This window comes from Sander lucioperca, chromosome 16 (genome assembly GCF_008315115.2).
Source record: "Sander lucioperca isolate FBNREF2018 chromosome 16, SLUC_FBN_1.2, whole genome shotgun sequence".
Classification (NCBI taxonomy): domain Eukaryota; kingdom Metazoa; phylum Chordata; class Actinopteri; order Perciformes; family Percidae; genus Sander; species Sander lucioperca.
In genome coordinates, this window is record NC_050188.1 from 2,577,422 (window position 1) to 2,596,618 (window position 19,197).

The 19,197-nt window shown below is 42.2% G+C and overlaps 2 protein-coding genes across 11 annotated transcripts in view; one reads left to right on the top strand and one right to left on the bottom strand.

Annotated features, from left to right (window-relative positions):
• The window catches only part of LOC116041221 (growth factor receptor-bound protein 10-like), a 90,529-nt gene extending 83,665 nt beyond the window's left edge, over positions 1–6,864 (top strand). Inside the window, exon 20 of the transcript XR_004102872.2 lies at positions 6,128–6,864. The gene's annotated coding sequence lies outside the window, so the exon portion shown is untranslated. The remainder of the gene's footprint in view (positions 1–6,127) is intronic.
• Positions 1–19,197, bottom strand: part of LOC116041222 (triple functional domain protein) — an 80,273-nt gene that overhangs the window by 9,680 nt on the left and 51,396 nt on the right. For 8 of the 10 annotated variants that reach the window (XM_035993079.1, XM_035993077.1, XM_035993076.1 and 5 more), the window contains 36 exons: positions 17,844–18,018; positions 17,379–17,574; positions 15,951–16,117; positions 15,723–15,842; positions 15,420–15,611; positions 15,150–15,299; positions 14,944–15,058; positions 14,320–14,435; positions 13,981–14,103; positions 13,631–13,825; positions 13,388–13,503; positions 12,581–12,647; positions 12,331–12,440; positions 11,859–11,928; positions 11,562–11,651; positions 11,381–11,473; positions 11,175–11,286; positions 10,876–11,066; positions 10,267–10,368; positions 9,065–9,094; positions 8,147–8,292; positions 7,889–7,988; positions 7,528–7,771; positions 7,184–7,291; positions 6,382–6,575; positions 6,101–6,271; positions 2,763–2,858; positions 2,513–2,661; positions 2,355–2,421; positions 2,043–2,146; positions 1,883–1,952; positions 1,369–1,458; positions 1,183–1,275; positions 959–1,009; positions 784–861; positions 440–628 (listed from right to left, as the gene is read on the bottom strand). In XM_035993079.1, the coding sequence (XP_035848972.1) occupies positions 440–628; positions 784–861; positions 959–1,009; positions 1,183–1,275; positions 1,369–1,458; positions 1,883–1,952; positions 2,043–2,146; positions 2,355–2,421; positions 2,513–2,661; positions 2,763–2,858; positions 6,101–6,271; positions 6,382–6,575; positions 7,184–7,291; positions 7,528–7,771; positions 7,889–7,988; positions 8,147–8,292; positions 9,065–9,094; positions 10,267–10,368; positions 10,876–11,066; positions 11,175–11,286; positions 11,381–11,473; positions 11,562–11,651; positions 11,859–11,928; positions 12,331–12,440; positions 12,581–12,647; positions 13,388–13,503; positions 13,631–13,825; positions 13,981–14,103; positions 14,320–14,435; positions 14,944–15,058; positions 15,150–15,299; positions 15,420–15,611; positions 15,723–15,842; positions 15,951–16,117; positions 17,379–17,574; positions 17,844–18,018 (4,480 nt within the window). The remainder of the gene's footprint in view (positions 1–439; positions 629–783; positions 862–958; positions 1,010–1,182; positions 1,276–1,368; positions 1,459–1,882; positions 1,953–2,042; positions 2,147–2,354; positions 2,422–2,512; positions 2,662–2,762; positions 2,859–6,100; positions 6,272–6,381; positions 6,576–7,183; positions 7,292–7,527; positions 7,772–7,888; positions 7,989–8,146; positions 8,293–9,064; positions 9,095–10,266; positions 10,369–10,875; positions 11,067–11,174; positions 11,287–11,380; positions 11,474–11,561; positions 11,652–11,858; positions 11,929–12,330; positions 12,441–12,580; positions 12,648–13,387; positions 13,504–13,630; positions 13,826–13,980; positions 14,104–14,319; positions 14,436–14,943; positions 15,059–15,149; positions 15,300–15,419; positions 15,612–15,722; positions 15,843–15,950; positions 16,118–17,378; positions 17,575–17,843; positions 18,019–19,197) is intronic. The other 2 variants (XM_031287106.2, XM_035993080.1) reach the window with 1 other exon arrangement.

The window sequence follows — 19,197 nt, forward strand, 5'->3', positions numbered from 1 at the left end:
AATTTGCTTTAATTAAGTATATTAGTGCCTTTATTTTTTTTTAATTCAATTTCTTGACTTTGCATTTTTCTTTGCAAGTACATTTTCTCTTTCCTCAATTGACTTATTCTTACATAGTATACATCTAAGAACTAAAAGTTCACTAAACTAAAAAACCTGGTGGCTACATCTTCAAAATACAAGCTCCCATAAACAACATTGGAGATTCTGTCCATGTTGCATGACATCAAATATGTTTGACTTTAATATAAATAAATATTTTTTTCTTCTATTTTGTAAGTGTACATTTTTAAGATGTAAAACTTGCTACAGGTACTCCACCAGAGGGAGCTGCACACCCTTTAACTGATAAGCTTTATACATCCTATATTCTATATTCCACTGGCCTTCACTTATAATGTAGTAGTGCACATCCTTGCACCTCGTAATTGTCTGTTACCTTGATGCTGTTCTTGTAGAGGAAGCCGGGCAAGGAGAAACCTTTCTTGTCGAGGGGCTCGCTAAATATGACCACCTGCTCAAAGAGGAAGACTCTTCTCTCCTTCATCCGGCCAATAACACTGCCCTCCGGGTCCGACACCATGAATGTGTCCTGTAGTAAAAGGCGACCCTGAGCCACGATCTTCCCCTGGAGAGGGAGATGAACAAGAATGAAAAAAGGGAAGATCAGGTATAGGAAGAAAGAGAGACCGTTAAATTAAATTGAATAATGTGAGTTGTTACATAGGCAATATGCTGTGAGTGTAGCATTGCTTTCATTTATAATTGCATGTGATTTCTTACATCAAATCCCTGGAGCCGGCCGACATTCATCATATCATTACACCTTTTTGGCAATATGCACATGACCTCGACTGCTTTCTGTAAGTCACAAAAGAGCAAAAGGTTGATCGGATTGCATGCAGAACATGTATGGCTTGATTTAAAGTGATTAAGAAGTGCTATTTCATTATCTTACCTCCAACTCCATAGACTCCAGCCCAGCCTTTTTAGAGTGTTTCAGGAAATCCTAAAACAGAAAAAAAGTGTCAAAAAACATAAACTCAACAATTTACACAGTTGACAGTGACATACTGTATTACATGAATGCCAGTTAAGATAAAAAAAAAAAAAACTAAATATAGGGGAGCATGAGAAGTAGCTACAGCTGTGGCGCCCTCTGCTGTATTGTAACAGACCAACCTTGAGCAGCAGCTGGTACTTCATGATCCTCTGGACTGGCTTGATGAGCAGGTCTGTGATCTGCAGCCTGTGTCCCAGTCGCTGCTTCAGCTCCTACAAAGTCAGAGAGTGATTGAGAGGCTGATAGCTAGATGCAGGTTTGCATGAATGTCCAAGGGTAAAATCCTAAAAATAACAGGCTCATACCTCGAAGTAGGTGTTGATGTACTCTGAGACGATGTGCTCTGATTTGGGCTTGTTTTGACAGTACACTACATACATGTTTAGTCTCCGTTCCTGGATATAAAAAGCACATACAGTTACAACATGATCAAATGTATAGACCCCAATCACAATGTTTTTTTACAATAACTTGCAGGTAGTATACTCCAGCGCCCTGCACATACAAGTCAACAGCGCTGAGCAAACAAGAATGATGAACAGCTGGATATACTCTCATCTCTTTCATCTAAAATTCATGTTTGATGCTTTCATATGTCAACACTTTCACTAACGTCAGGTTGGAGACCTAATTGACCTGTTGAATGTTACAGTTACAGCTGAAAATAACAAACAAGTTTGTCGATTTCACATATCTCTGCAATTCAAATCAGCTGCCATTTGTCTATCTGGAAGTGATTTTTGTATTATAATCACGGTGATTCAGTCTATACAATCATGTATAAATAAAGCAAAAGTTGGGAATTTACTGTGGACGAACCTGTTTGAGAAAGAGTGGTCCCAGTCTGTCGGGGTCCTCCAAACATTTCTCCAACTCCCCAAGACAGAAACTAAACAAGACAGGTGAGGGAAGTAAGCTACTGTGCTAGTGAGTCTGAACAGGGAAAGCTCTGTATTCTCCTTATGAGTGCATCACATACTCTTTGTGCCAGTCGTAGATCTGGTGGATGTTGCCAAACACGATTTTGTCTTTTCCCTTCATATCATCAGGGACACCCTCCTCCTTCATCCGGCTCATGTAGCCCTTATAATGGAGGCACACAAACACAGTAACACATACTTACAACAGCAAGTCTGTAAAGGTCAGCAAATTAATTCTAATACTTTCAGTGCCATTTTAAAATGCCAGTCATAATAATAATAATACTGCTAGAAAACCATCAATCCTTCATATATTTCCAGACAGTTAGTGATGTACAGCTAATTAAGCAGCTGGTAAAGCATCACCTCACCTCCACGACCAGGCCGAGGTCTCTGACATAATCTCTCTCTGTCTCCACCAACTCCAGCAGAATGTAACTACAGCAAAGAAAAAACAAACCTCAGAATTCAAGAAATAAGAAAACACCTCAGTGTATGTTTGGGATATAGATGAAGAGAATGACCGTACTGTCTTTTCTTGAGGATGCTGGTCCTGCGCTCGTCCATCTCTTCGATGGGGGAGGAGGAGGAGAGGAGGGAGTTGTCAGAGGGGTTGAAGGAGGGAGAGCTACTGTCTCCCTGTTCTACTGACAGCGAGCTGGGTCTGTCCTCTAAAGCCTGCACCATGGAAAAACAGAAAAATAGCCATGACAAAACAACTTCATGTACGAAGGTAAACATCAAGCTTAGTGTGTTCTTGTTTTCCTCCATTATCCTACCATCTTGCTTTTGACCAACTCCTCAATGGCGCTCACCAACTCAGCAGCACTGGGCGTCTCTGAACTGGATGGACGGACCGACAGACGAGAAGAGGTCTGGGTAAAAATAGAGATATGAGTGAAGGGAGGGGGGAAAAAAGAGCATTAGAACCTGATATAACAACTACAGTATTCCTGCTTACTCTAAATCTGCCCATTGGCTGTTGTCAATACTACTTTATGATTGATACAAACTTTACTCGTTAATAATTTCGAAATTAGACGAAAATTCTTCACCCATTTAACTCACCTTCATGTACTTGTACAATGGGTTGGAATAGTCCATAAATGGATAGCAAAAGAAATAGCTTAATGCTATAGCTTTATGTTAAAAGGACATTCATTTCAAGATCAGCTTTTGTTTATCTTAATTTCGTTTGATTATAAGACTATGTTTTATTTTAGTTATTTGAGTGAGCAAGATGACTCAGTGAAAATGTTTGTTAAATGTTAAATGCTGCCTGAAGAGAGAAGATTCCAAAAGATGTTTCCACAAGTGAAACCCTAATGTTCGGGGTTTGGATCTGAAGGTTCAAACAAAGTGAAAACGATAAAATATGACTTTTTTTTTAAAGAAACTGTTAAACGGAAAGGTCAAAACATGAGGCTGAAATTTGAATGAACAAATTGAAGATATGGCGAAAAAGTGAAATGTCAGAAAATGGTGATGGGGAGAAGGTGGGGGAAAAAGTGATGTAGAATGTTTCTGTTGCCTTCTCGGGTGGTGTAAACAGCCAGAAATAAAGAAAGGATGCTAACAGAGCGAGAATGAAAGAGGTATATGTATGTATGTATGTATGTATGTATGTATAGTTCAGGAGACTCTCACCCTTGCTTTGCTGTGCTTCAAGACTTTCCTCAATTAGGTTTTCTGGGTGAGGCTGTGTGCCCTTCTGGCCTCGCCAGCGTTTAGAGATGCCAATTACTTGCATGGGTAATGAGGTTAACGCACAGAGGGTAAAAAGGGAGATGAGGACGAGCGGGCAGGGCGGGTGAGGGAGGGGGTAGTGAGGGTTTGGAGGATGATGGGAACAGGGGGGCTTTTGAATTTACATTTTGTCATATTTTGATTATTATCCAGGGAAGCTACCTGCTCAGCTGACGGGGAAATCAAACTTCCCTATTTGTATTTATATCGACATCTACTTTCTTTTAAGCCACCAACCTTTTCCCAACCTATGAGGGATAAACATGCAGGAAAAAAGCTGCAGTCCTGTGTTACCGTAACAGCCGCAAAGCATTACAAAATTCTAAATGATCTCTGAATTTATAGATAGTTGACGCAAATTAGGCATTATAGCCTTCTGATCTGTACTAAAACTGACAGAAAAAACCTCCACATTGCCATCCATTTAGAGTCAAGAGCTACACGCATCTTCTCTTTATCTACATTTTCCCGTAATGCCCTCGCTCATCTGCCAGGCGACTCTACAGTGGTGTGTTGGAGAAACAGGGCAGAAAGTACAAGTCAAAATGAGTGAAACTAAAAAAAGATGGAAGGACAAAATTCTACGCTAAAGAAAGTCAGGAATGTTTAAGAGTTCAGAAAAATACAAAAGTTAGGAAGAGTGACTTTAGGGGGCAGAGAAAGGTGAATTTTAAAAAGAAGAAAGTCTAAAAAAGCCACTAGCTTCATTTCCTTTCAATCTAGAAACTGTTGTAAAAACCAAAGAAAAATGCTTTAGCAAGTAGCATTTAAAGCTGCAGAGCAAGGAAAAAAGAGAGAATTAAAGAATTGACTGAGGGAAGGGGCAGGGGACGAGCGGGGCATTTCAGATGGAGAGGTATGGAAACTGAGACAAAGCAAAGACAGGACATAAATCAAGGTAATGCTACAGCGTGGCAAACGATACAACCAGGAAACAAAACAAAAGAGAAACAGAAATTAGTGTCAGAGGAGCCTCCACTTTAGTCCAGGAAGAGACTTGGAATGTCTGAAACTTTTCATTGCTATGATGCAACATGCCAAGATAAAATGTTATGCATAACCGAAACAAAGGAGTCACTTAAAACTGTGTCTGGACATGCCCTTTTTTGGGGGAAAGTGGGAGACTGAAATGAGCGGAAAAGATGTAACCTTCAAGAACTAAAAATCAGAACAGCAATGAGAAAAAAGAGAACCTGTACAAGAAGTTTAATTTGTCTTTACGATAGTCATAGATGGTGCTTGAATTAGCTTAAGTTGTTAGCCTGTTCCTATCGCTCAAAAAATATACATGCTGTATGGTCTAAAGGAAATAAACCCTTACACTATACCTACTTCAATCTTAATATCAAATGGGATTTAGCCACTAATTTGATTACAATTCCTACTCACTAGGGATAAAAGCTGTAAAGGCTGTCTCCCCTGTTGGACTTTTCTTGTACAAAGCACTACTCTTCAGCTGCTTCTATTGCCACAGTAAAACCAAAAAGAGAAGATGTACTAACATAGAGCTTCTTAAGGTGATGGAACAAAAATGCCTGATAGCATCTAGGCTCATATCACTATATATAGATTATTCTAGGCCTAATTCCAAAAGGAAAGAAATAATGTCTAACTTCCTTTTTGACCTAAAATTTTCTCTGTGAAGCAACTTTGTAGCACCAGAAAATGTTCAAAGTCAAAGGTCCCATGGCATGAAAATTTCACTTTATGAGGTTTTTTTTAACATTAATATGCGTTCCCCCAGCCTGCCTATGGTCCCCCAGTGGCTAGAAATGGTGATAGGTGTAAACCGAGCCCTGGGTATCCTGCTCTGCCTTTGAGAAAATGAAAGCTCAGATGGGCTGATCTGGAATCTTCCCTTTATGATGTCATAAGGGGAAAGGTTACCTCCCCTTTCTCTGCTTTGCCCGTCCAGAGAATTTGGCCCACCCATGAGAAAGAGAGAGACATCATGGCTTGCAAACGAGCAACGCGTGGCAGTTGGTCAAGGCCACACCCCCACCCTCCACCTTGCCCCCCCCCCCTTCTCTCCTCCTCAATAGCATTTAAAGCTACAGACACAGAAATGGCACACACTAAGGAAAGCTCATTGTGGGACTGGCTCTAGTGGCTGTAATTCTGCACCAAGACTGAATTTCGGTAAAGAGACTTCAGATACAGTATTAGGGGACTACTAAGGTCTATATAAAAGAGACTTCAGATACAGTATTAGGGGACTACTAAGGTCTATATAAAAGCATCTAAAAAGCAGCATGTCATGGGACCTTTAATGATATATACAGTTTGTGTTTCCTCTGCTTCTCCTGTTCATCATCTTTCCCCGTCTGTCACTCTCTTCTGTCCCCTCTGTACCGTCCCCCCCTCCCCTCACCTTGTCATCCTGGGAGTCTGGCTGCAGCAGACTGTGCTGCTGGATGGCCATAGGCGGAGGCAGAGGTACTGAGTCAGCGCCCTCCTCGCCCTCCTCCTCTCCGCAGCTCTGCATGCCCGAAGAACTCGACTTGGACAACGTGCCGCTCGACAAGCCCTCGTTACGAACCCTCTGCGGCACACACGGATGGCACAGCAGAGATTACATCACATGACTTTACACAGCCGCTAAATGGAGAGAGGGCAAACATTGCAAGTGAGTAGTATTGTGTATCCACCCACCTCCTCCACAGTCTCGTCCTGAGGCGTAGCGGCACTGTCGTCCAAGTCTTTCTGGGACCCCATCGTCATCTCCCCGCTCTTCCGCACGTCGCGGCTCTTCTTGTGCTTGTGGGCCAGCTTCTTCACATGGCCATCTGCCTTGCCACTGCTTAGCCGACGCACTGGACTGGTGAGCCACTTCCGCAGCGTGTTACCTTAAAAATATATGTAAAATATACTACGATTATTAAAAGCCACACCGTAGAATAACAGGAAGAGGTTAAGCTTTTATTTAAATGATCTACATAGCACTGTTGTATTCCTTGAGATCGTTCAAGACCACTTTTTAAAGGTCTCGTCTCGGAATCGACCGCATTTTTACTCTTGTCTTGTCTCGGTCTTAGATAAAGAGGACTTTATTTCAAGACCACAACTGCCTTTTGATTGTTTTATCAAGGCATTTCTCATAATACACTTTTCGCAATTAAAGAAGTGAATGAAGAATACATTGGTTTTCTGTGGGTGTTTTTTTTTAATGGGAATGTGTATCTTTTAGATCAATTTGAGGAGGGCCTATGGTTAGCATTTTCAACATTTTATCATGTTACCGTTTTTAATATTGAATAAAGAGTACAGTTACACTACGGTTTTACTTGACTTTAATATTGATCTAGTGGGAGTAACTTGTGTGAAAAAAAGTATTCATGTAAAATTCTACACCATTCTGATGTTACTTGCTATTTCTGAGTTGACGTGGTTGTGAGAATTTGTATGGGATTTCAGAGAGCAGACACAATAGATAGTACAGCACAGGTGACCATACCGGGTCGTTTAGGCCCTGGTGAGGTGTGGGAGCCGATGCCGTGACCAGGCTGCAGCGTAGCCGACAACCCTGGCATGATGGAGTCATTGCTGCACACTGAAAGAGTGTCTGTGAAAGACAGAGTGATGTTATGGTTTTAAAATTTGCTTTATGGTGCAGACTTACACAAAGTATCTAAATAGGCTCTTGTTTTAGCCCCAATATGTAAAATTCCTTAAATACAGCACACGTATCTTTTCCTCCCTAACACACACACACACACACACACACACACACACACACACACACACACACACACACACACACACACACACACACACACACAGAGTGAATAAACTCTGTACCTTTGTGGTTGTAAATGCCCTCCATCTCCATGGAGGACCTGGAGTGGGCGATGCAGAGCATGGAACAGGGCACCAGGCCCTCCAGGGCAGGGGAGCGGTCCGTGGTCCTGACCAGGCACCAGTCTGGCTTGTCGTGGCAGCGCTCCAGAACCTCCACCGTCTGGCCGCGCCGCACTGTCAGCTCGTTGCTGTTGCTGGCCATGAAGTCGTGTATCACCACGGTCAGCTCACAGCCCCCCGAGAGCTGAAGGAAGAAAGGATAATCACAATGATCGTGTTAGGATGGTTCTTCTAACTGACACATCATTCCTGTGTGTGTGTGTGTGTGTGTGTGTGTGTGTGTGTGTGTGTGTTGACTCGCCTTGTCGCTGTCCAGTGTGTTCTGTGAAGTGCGGGATGCCAGAGAGATGGTGTCTGGTTGGCTGCTGCCTTCACCCTGACTGTCCAGGTCCTCTCCATCCCTAATAGACACACACACACGATCAATCAAAGGTGTGAGTGTAAATTAACTTGAGTGTTTGTGATTGACTGGATAAAAACTCATCTGTTTCTCATGTGCATTACTCTCTGTTCCCTCGGAACATCTTAAATCCAGGTGTCACACTAGGTGTCACATTACCTTCCCCTTCCTTTGTGGTGCTTGGCTGTGGTTGTTTTAGGAATATGAATGGGCTCCTTGAGCGCTCCTCTCAGGTGAATGGTGCGCTCCTGAATCACCTCCCTGATGTGCTTGATCCAGTCCTGCTTGTTCTCAATGCTTGACGCCTGTTATTGGTCAACAATGGAACGAGTTTAAGAAGTCAAAAAGTTAGAGATGTCAGGAAATGAACTTCCTCTGGAATTCTTACTCTGTGCGTTTCACACAAGTCTGAATTTACCTCTTGCATTTTTTCAGATAAATTTGATCCCACACGAGCCCTCCCCAGCCGCGGACCCCTATAACAGTGGATCCCAACCAGCTGTAGCCCCCACACCCCTGTCGGATGAACTCAAGAACCGCTTCCTCGACGTCATCCGACATGTTCATTCAAACTGATTTTAAACTGGGTGTTATTTAGAGTAATCAAAGATTACAAAGATTTTCATTTAAATAAATGTCTGTTAAGTCAATATCTATCGCCGCATGAGGTCACACAATGGTGATTGAGCCTGTGGCCCACTGATGAAAGCCCTCACATTTGCAGTATTACGAAGTGGGTGTCTGTGGCGACATTCCCAGGAAAAACCACAAACGGCAAAATTAGTAATATTAAAATGGACATTGTTACAATAATGTTTTTATACACTGGAACTGTCAGTGTTTAGCTCAGTTTGTTAAAAGTTTGCATTTGGGGTACAAGTACGGCTTGTTGGGAATTTACGCTACAATCTTTTTAGCCCCCCCTCCCCAGCTATGGCATTGGGTTAAAGTGGGATTCTGCTATGGAACGTTGTTCTGCCCATCCAGTGAAGGGCAAGAATAAGAGGTGCTAAGAGTTGGTGTTTCAGACTTGTGAGAAGTGGTTGAGGGCTGTTTTGTGGGATAGTTTGTACTCACCATCGCTCCATGTTTGGATCCCTGACTTAGCTTTGAATTTAAAATATAAAATAGAGAATTTCACTGGTTTGGTTTTAGAAGATATACATGACATTCTTTATGCTGACAAAATGGGTTGACATGATAGAAACGCACAACACTGATAATTTGCCTTAACTGTGTACTGTAGGCCAATTTAATGTGTAGCAATGTAGTAAAGGATGGCGTGTGTGTGCGTGTGTGTGTGTGTGTAGTTAGTAGAGACACACTTCATTTACAATGCACATACCACATGATTGCTTCTCAGCGGTCAGTTTGGTAGTCAACATGTAATATAGAGTTGTAACGCTCAGAATGAAATGTGTTTTTGGCTTCATGCTGTTCCAACGGCTGACACTGATTTGATCCCATCTGTGACAATATTCAACAGGAAACCACACAGAAGATGTTTGAAAATGGGGGCTTAAGAAATTGATGCCATATCTTACTTCCACAATGGCATTCAAATCATTAAAAAGGCTTCTTTTTTTCTGGTAAAGAAAGATGGCTACTCGTAACTTTCATGGAGTGGCACAGAGCCAGGATGGGAGATTGTGGGCGTTCAGGGGTTGAATCGGTGTCAGCAGCGTTGGTGGAAGCATGTCAGCCCACAGAGAGAATTAGAGATACAAACATCCACAGAAAACACAGCCCCAGATATACAGATGTGCCTGTGTTTGCTAACAGATGGAACAAAGCAGAATCTAACCAGAGGACAGAGCCTGGCAGAGAGCGACCGACAGAAGACACAAATCAAGGAGACGGAGGAGTTTGTGACTACAGAAAGCTTCTCGGCCAGCTTGAAGCTGCTCATCCAATCAAACGAGACAGCAGAGAATACAGGAAAGATGAAATATAAGAAGGTAGGAGGGGGTTGAATATGAAGAGAGGAGAGAAAGAACTGGGTTAAACCGATATAAAGATTTTCCGACGCATTTTTTCCCACTAAGATATATATCTGTCAGAGACATCCAACACACTAATATGGAAGTGTGTTTGAGTACATATTTATTATATACACCTGTAATTTACCCATTTTTTTTTTTTTTAATTTTCAATGTTATTATCTTGGGTTTCAAGACTTGTAGTCCCAAGTGATTTCAGGGTTCTGCCTTTGAAAACCCATATCGGTCGAACCCTAAAGGAGATTTCCAAAGGAATAGAAGAGAGGAAGTGTGTTTTACCTTGAGCACAATCTTGTTGTCAGACGTCGGGGTGCGCCCCAACCATAGAGCAAACTTGCAGGGGTCTCCTTCCACATGCTCCGTCACCCCCAACTCGGACGTCTGGGAACAGAGCAGGAGAATATGACAAACTGTCCTCAGAAGATTATCAACGGTCCAACGGCTATTTGAAATATTCTCGCTGCAGATAAAAGTGTGATTTCTTGACAGCGTTTTGATTAGAGTCAATCAGATGTACGTGTATTTTGTACTGACGATATTGTAGTTGACGATATGAGGCACTGAGAAACATTAAAAATGCTAATCATTAAAAGGACGTTTTTCCTCACCACTGTTTTAAGATTTATTTTATTTGAAAGTATATTTGGAATTGTTGGGTCTTTGTAAATTATTGAGTGTGGTCTAGATCTACTAGAGTGTCTTGAGATAACTCGTTAGGATTTTATACTATAAATAAAATTGAATTGTATTCAATTATTCATGTCATCTACCAATAAAAAACACTCAAAGGCCTGAATGGCTCTTTTAAATACATTGATTACATGAATACATTCATTTCTTTTTAAGCAAACATCATTCATTAGGTACATTTCACCATCATCTACTTACAAAGAGTTTGCTCTTGTAGATGTATTTGCTCCTGCCGTTTGAGTCCTTGACCTCCTTGCTGAAGACGAGAGACATCTCAAACAGGAAGAGGTGGCGCTCTCGACCCTTACGGATCAGAGTCTTTGGGTCCCAGACCTGGAACGACTCCTGGAGAATGAGCTCGCCCTGGGACTCGATGTTTTCATCGAAACCTGGGAGGAGGAGGGGATATTAGCATGACAAATCAAACATGTTGCCTGATTGATAAAGAGCTGTAATTTGACAGAAGGCATAACTAGCAAGCAGTGCGTGTTAATCACCTTCCAGCATAGAGAGGTGCATGGCATCGTTGGCTTTCTTAGGAACACTGAGCATCACCTCCAGGCCGTCTTTGATCTCTCCTTTACCTTCTTCGCAGCAAGTCAGCAGCTCCTAGACAGACAGACAGACAGAAGCCATGACAACAAGGAACTATGGACCTATGGAGACGGCCACCACAGCAGTGAGATTTGGTATGGTGGGTTACCTTCAGCAGGAGCTGATACTTGGTGATTCTCTGCACGGGCTTGATCAGATAGGATGAGATGGAGTTGGCCAGACGGTGCCTCTGTTGAATTTCCTGCGTAGAGAAGAAAAGGAATGTGATCGCACGTAGCTGCTGACGGGAGCCATCCAATTTCATTTTAACGACCATAGGCGATACTCACATCAAAGTAGTTCCCAGCATGCTCTAGGATGAGCTGGGTGGAGTCGGGTTTGTTCTTACAGTAGTTCACATACATCTGGAACTTATCAGCCTAGATGAAGAGAGAAAGATGTGACAATGGTTGTGATCATAACCTACAGCAATCACTCATACTTAAAAGCTACTACCTGTGAACTTCATATGTAAAATATACATTAGGGATCTAAAGTATCTAAATGTAAAAAAAAACAAAAAACATTTCTATTGAATGGCAGGTTTAAGCAAACGCAGCAAATGTTGGTGAACAAATAATACATACCCATGTGACAAAGCAATGCCCAACATCCTCTGGTAGCTGCTCATATTTCTCCAACTCTTTGAGAAAGATGCTGACAACAAAAAAAAGGAGTGAGGGATTTAAATGTGACAAACAGCAAAAAACATGAGAGCTTAAATTAAATGAAAAGTGATACTTCAAAATGAAAAATAAAACATAAAATTTGTATATTCCTAAACTACAGATGTTTTGTATTATAAGAAGCTGATGAAGATACTTAAAGCTGTAGGTAGGATTGTGAAGATCCAGGACTTGGCCAAAGAATTTGAACATCGACAACTTCTCAGTCCCTCCCCCCCTCGGTCTACTAAGCCCCTCTCCCCACAAGGGAGCATGAATGCGTGTGCATGAGCAGTGATTGACACGCAGTTAGACAACTGCTTTACTTGCTTGCAGGTCTAGTTTAAAATTTGGAATTTCTAGGAAATTTGAAGTCCACAAAGCTGTTTCTTACTTATGGTGGAATTCAAAGAGGTCTTGCATGTTTCCAAAGATGATGTGCTCCTTGTTGATGATTCCTGGAGGAATCTCCTCAACCCCACTGGTCATCTCCCACAGGTAGGTCTGCACGGAGGGAACAAGATAAGAGAAAAATTACACTTTCCAACAGGGTTCTGATGCATTTCCACATTTTGTGTGAAAAGTTGTTGCACCACTCTGGCATGAAACAGGTTAACAGTGGTGGGTTGTGAAGCTGAACTTACATCCATGCACTCCCGCAGATCTCGCACGTAGGCTTTTTCTGTCTGAATCAGCTCTGCCATGATGAACCTAGACACGCACACGCACGCGCGCGCACACGCACACGCACACAATTAGCAATTGTCTACTGTCCTCATCCACAAAATGATAAATCACAATGCCGATAGCTCTCTTTCAGCCCGTCTGCTTCATCCATTTACATTAATGAATAATGAAAGAGTTTCGGGCCATAAAACTTACATGGTCATAAACCAGCCAGGAATGACTGGAATCATGCTCATGATTTGTGCTGCTCATAGAAAATGACGCAGTACATGTACTACATGTAGATTTATTTGTTCTCTTGTGGAGCTGGGCGGATGTGTCTGCACTTCTTGTGCTGGCACAGCAAAGAGGAGGCTCATGTGTGGAGGAGGAGGAGGAGGAGGAGGTTTTAATCACACAGATCCATTATGTGCGCACATTTACATGGAACTCAATCTCTTACTCAGAACCACTTTTGAGCAGGTAGGGAGGGGTTCAGTGCTGTTGACAAGGACGCTGACGAGCACAACAATTGAACCTCTGACCTTCCTATGACAGACCATGTAAGTAAGCACTAGGCTGCTCTGCTGCCTTTTTTGGGCACTGAACCAATCATTAAAATACATGTCCTTTGAAACAATAAAACATATTTCCAACAGGAGAAAAAATGCAGTTGAAATGCTAGCAAACTGGCAATTCTATAACCGTTTATCTGTTCTAAAAAAGCTGTTCTGAACACTTCTTTTTCGGATGAACTATGACATAAACAGGAAGTTGTGACATACTCCTTTCTGCGCGCAGACTTGCGTTTCTCCTCGTTGAGCTCGTGAGCAGCGTCCCGCAGCTTGACCTCTGACCCTGGAGCCGTGGCTGGGATGATGTCCAACTGGAGATCCTTACTCTGACACAGACAGAGACAAAAATATGAAGTGAGTTGAAGAGACAGGCAGAATGTGAATTAGCTGATTTTCTACACCTGTTATCTACCAAAACACATTTACGGCCACTTAATTCACTGCTCCACTTACGGCCTTGTTAGAGTCCGAGGAGATGCCCAGGGCTTTCTCCAGGCTGCAGCGGTACTTGTCCATGCGCAGGGAGAAGTCTCTGTAGCGTTTGTCCACAGCTGTCACCCATTTCTTGATCTCTCCAGCGTGACTGTGGCCTTTCTCGCAGAAGCCGTCAGCCAGCTGGATCAGCAGCTTCACACGCTCCTTAGTTTGCTGCAGGAGAGGGGGGGAAGAAAGTGTCATATGCTATGCTGTGTGTGTGTGTGTGTGTGTGTGTGTGTGTGTGTGTGTGTGTGTGTGTGTGTGTGTGTGTGTCTGTGTCTGTGTCTGTTTGTGTTTGTGTGTGTGTGTGTGTGTGTGTGTGTAACCTTGGCTGTGATGTGGAAGTCCTCATGTTCCTTCAGCAGTTCCTGTGTGTGGTGGATACTTGAGCCGGTGGAGGTGTGTGTGGACAGGTAAAACTCCCCTGTGTCGTGAATCCACTCCAGAGCCTGAAAACACACAAACACACAGAAATACATGTATTGTCAACTGCAAGCAGTGTATGTGTGGGAGTGTGTAAAAAAAAAAAAAAAAAAAAAAATATATATATATATATATATATATATATATATATATATATATATATATATATATATATATATATATATATATATATATATAGTTGATCTTAACGGTAAGTTTATGTGTGCAAGTGTTTGATGTACCTGTTTGGCACTGCGTTCAAACACCACATACTGCTGACACTGGTCCAGCCGTCGTTTCCTCATGGTCCAGAAGTGGAGAACACGATTCTCTCTCTGTAGCAGCTCATTGAGGATGTCTTTACACAACAGAAAACACTCAAGATTCAGGCATTCAGCACCTAAATACCCAACCGAACTCAAAAGATTTCATCAGAACTGCATACTGGCAACATAACAAGAGCAGATTGTTAGATTTGTTAAACCTTCTGACATGTTAGCCAGAGTGGAACTATAACTGAGTAACCTGCGGTTTTTGAAGTCTGCAATTTTTAAACATGTTGGTCATTTATTGTATGTTGCTATGTCATATTGCTGCTACAGAGGACACATTCTGCTTAAATAAACCTTATATGTACTGGTTTAGAATTCTCATTTCGACCAATATCAGTCAGAAGCTAGTTGTTTCAACCATAACCCCAACCCTACCCATTACTATCCATTTCACTACGTATTTCAACCACTTATGCATAAGGTAACTATTTCGACATTTATCCATTACTTTTAGCTAACTATTTCAACCGTTTATCCATTACTTTTAGCTATTTTCTTTCAACCACTTAACCATAACTGTTTTCTGATACTTACTTTTAACCTGCTGTTCTGGTGCTTTGACGTGGCTCAGCATCCCGGGCATGTTGACGCTGTTCCTGTGCATGTACTTGAGGAAGACGTCTGCGTTTCTTCTGGCCAGAGTGCATGCCTGCATGATAGAAATACACACACACACACACACATCAGAGATGTAACTTGATAATATGCTTAGGGTCAGGTTAGATTGTGTTGTATGTTACCTTGAGGAAGGCCTCCTTCTGCTCCAGATGTTTGCTGATCATGGGGCTGACGTGGTCCGTTTCACAGTTGGGTCCGAGTTTGTCGGCTCCTCCGCACCAGTCCTCCTCTCTCTTATACTCCTGCTCCAGGCTCTCCAACACACTGCAGACCTGTGGGGACAAACACACTTAGTCTGTTGTTTGGGGATAACACACAATTTTTTTTTGTGGAATTTTTGGGACAAGGAAATAGTCAAGTTGAATGCTGAGCCCTCTGTGGCATCTTCCTACCTGTTCAGAGGTCTTGTAAAAGGCCACTGAAGCATTGACCAGCTTAAGTCTGTCCTCCATTTTCAGCATGAGCTGCTGCCAGTGGGAGGCCACGCTCTCGGCACAGTCTCTGATCAGCTCCATGTCATAGTGGTTTGCCTGGAGCAGCGCCTCTGCCTTCTGCTGAACCTGCAGGGCACTCTGGTGGGTTTTCTGCAGAGAGGGAAGAGGTGGAGAAACCAAAATAAAATCTAGCTTCAGACTTTGGAAAGAAAAAACACAACAGATGGGATAAACAGATGGGATAAACAGACAGTGTCTCACCTCAATGGCGTGTTGAAACTGTTCGTGTTCCCTCTGCAGTTGTTCAGCTTCCTGTAGGGAGCTGGCTGTTATAAGACCAGCGTTCAGCATCGACTCGCCATTACGTATCCAACCCAGAACCTGAAAAAAAACAGAGGAAAGCTGTGTTCAAATGTCACCAATCCAACACTATTTTTAATACTTGCAGATATCCTGGCCTGCAAACAGTTGTAAGACTGTGTGTCCTACCTGTTTGACTTCAGCCTGCAGGTGTCTCAGCTGGACGCACTGCTCCAGGTGTCTCCGGTGCTGCTCGGCTGCCAAGTCCAGTTCTTGCTGCTTCTCGTGGAGAAACTCCAGCAGGTCCTGAACCCGCGTGGCCATGTCGACGTCTCGGTCACACAGCAGCTCAACGCCTGGAGGCAAGACACACATTAGACTTTGGATGGATACAGTACACATCTACCTAAAGTAGCTGCAGTTCTGTTTAAGTTCTGCCCACCGTTGCAATTAACTTCAAATACTTTTATCCCTTAACGTCTTAGTTACTACTTACATTTGTAATAGTCTTGTAAAGCAAATTTACCTCGATTCTAATAAGTGCTCGATGAATAATATTATCAGTATGTTTCAATACACATGACATGATGTAACCATTCTTTGTGCTGTTTTAGAGAGCACCTATTAGCATGTGAGATCACAGGTGAGTTATTATGGTTAGTGAGTGGGTGCCTCTCACCACAAACGCTGACTGAATTTGACCCGCGACACCTACACAGTATCAATATTAAACTAATGTAGCCAACACAGAAATCTGTGCAGCAACAGTGAACATGAGCAGTACCTAGGGTTGGGTATCGTTTTTTTTGTTTCCAATACCGGTGCTAAAGTGACATTTTTGTAGGTGCCGATACTTAAAAAAGTAAAAAGGCACAAAATGACAGTTGGTGACAGTAAGGAACGGCCTGTTTATTGTTAAGGCAATATGGTCAAATATACATATACGTATGGCCAACGTTACCTGCTGCCAAGTGTAATGTTAACTAGCGTCACATGCAGTGATGTTTCTGTTGCCTGTAATGTCCTATTCAGAGCACCAGAGGGCAGCACAGGCATTTGAGTGGCACTGAAATGAGGCACTAAAATCTGCATTGCCATTTGGTGCGTTAGATACCGGTCGTCTAGGAACTGGTGCCATATTGGCACCGGGTTTCAGTACCCAACCCTAGCTGTATCCCACTTTAACACTCAGCTGAATGGTGACTGATGTGGCGACCAGGTTGACAGTCTAACATGTCTTCACTTCTACTTCACAGCTTTTGAGATCTAATAGCTTATAAGAGCAGCATCACAGGAGGACAGATACAGAACAGGAGAGTGTTTGCAGATTTCACAATATTTTTTTAAGACCTTTTAGTGCCTGGAAAAAATTCTAAAGAAAATGTAAAAGCAAAAAAAAAAAAGAAAAAAGAGAAAGCCAGCGATGCTTTCTTTTTCTTTTCTTTTTTCCTTAAGGAAAGTTGATCAAAGAGGACAAAGCAAACTGCAGTATAAAAGGAAATGAACACAAAGGAAGGTGATTGTTAATACAGTTAACAGACTGCAGTTTTTGGTTCTATCAGAGACCAATGGATCCCTGGATGGCATGGTGCAGTAGAGTCTGGGCGCTGGACTCACCGGAGGCCTGGACTTCGTTGACGTACTGCAGCAGCTCCTGGCCCTGGTGGATGACATCGAAGGTGAGGTTGTTCATGGTCAGGGCCTTGTCAGCGTGGTGCTGCAGCCTCTGCTCGGCCAGCGTCAGGTCCTCCGTGTCAAAATCATTCATCTGACCCGTCAGCTCCTCGTTCCACGACTCCAGGTCAGAGATGATCTGAGGAAGGACAATAAGATTCCACGTCTCAGAGGCCACATAAAACCTTGAGCATGTATTTACAATGCTGAAAGGTCATTGGATCTGTTTTGTTTTTTTCTTTCAATGACGCTTGCTCAGGGAAAATAACAATTAAGTGTCTTTTTTCCAAACTCTTCAATGGTTTGCGTAACATGTCTTGCTTTCACCAACGGTCACTTTAACACAGACACATACTGAACACACAGCAAAAACCTCACACACTCCCCCCTCCTCCCAAGCAGACTCACGTCGATGGCGTCCCTCTCAAAGATGCGCAGTTGCAGGAAGAGCTCCAGTTTGATCTTCCTCTCCTGGAAGAGCTCCTCCATCTGAGCCTGTGCCTCATCCAGCTGCTGCAGGACGCTCTCGATGTGGTTGATGGAGCTGTTGTGGGGCGCCTTGTTGCTGGAAATGGCCGAGTCCCTGCAACAGTAACACACAATTAAGCAAGAAGTGGTGAGAGGCAGCGCTGTGCACCTTAAAAAAAAAAAAAAAAAACTGCTATAAAGACACAGTTGGGCATGACGCCAAGCAAACTTAGCTGCTCTACAAACTGCTGCATAGCACAGCCTACAGCGGCTTATTGAACTGTAATATAGCAACGCAGTAGACTTCAAGAAAGGAGCTGATGTTCATTTAATTTTGGATAGTTATGCCTGAAGAAAGCGAACACAACTTTAAAATTTAATTTTCAAGACTGAATTTTGTAGACTGACTTTTTATGTTATGATTTCCCCTAAATCCTTTTTCCTTCTAAAGTCCTACACGATGTTATGTTAATAAAGGTATGTTAAATGAGGAAATAACACCAATGAATGAACAAAGGCAGTAGTGAACTGAGTATTTAAGGAACTTATAAAATTTAATTGAGTAAAATGAATGAATTAATCGAAGAAAAAAAGACTGAGGGTACATTTGTACCCTGAAATATTCTTTAATAGATACTGGCTATATACACATACTGTACCAACATCTATTCACATAGACACTCGCATACATAGATACATTTATAACTCACCCCCAAAACATGCCATTTACTTTAAGATTAGGCATAACCTTATAACACATTAAATGTAAGAAGTAAGAAAAGTACTAGCTGTAATATCCTCTATGCAGTTTACCTCTTTCAATATTTGCTTTCATAACTCCAGAGTTTAAGCCAAATAATTGTGGTCATTTTATGCGCTGTAAGAACCAGAACTTTGAGCTCATAATGTTTATTTTTATACATACTAATTCTAGATACATTGTGTAAAGACACTTCTTTACACAATTTATCAAGAATTAGGTCTAAAAAAATTCTATATTTATATATATATATATATATATATATATATATATATATATATATATATATATATCTCAAACAGAGTTCTTAGGGTGCACATAATGTGGAGCGCAGATTATGTGTGAAAGTTAAACGGGTCATACAGATCCTGATTCATCAATCTGACAGATGCACACATGCATGATGCACCAACACACTGACACCAGTGAGTTAAATATGAGCAGGCAAAGACAGTGGAGGTCAGACAGATTCTGATCGGCTTTGGGTTGATTATTCAGCGTGACCCTCAAATGCACAGTCATGAACGCATGTGT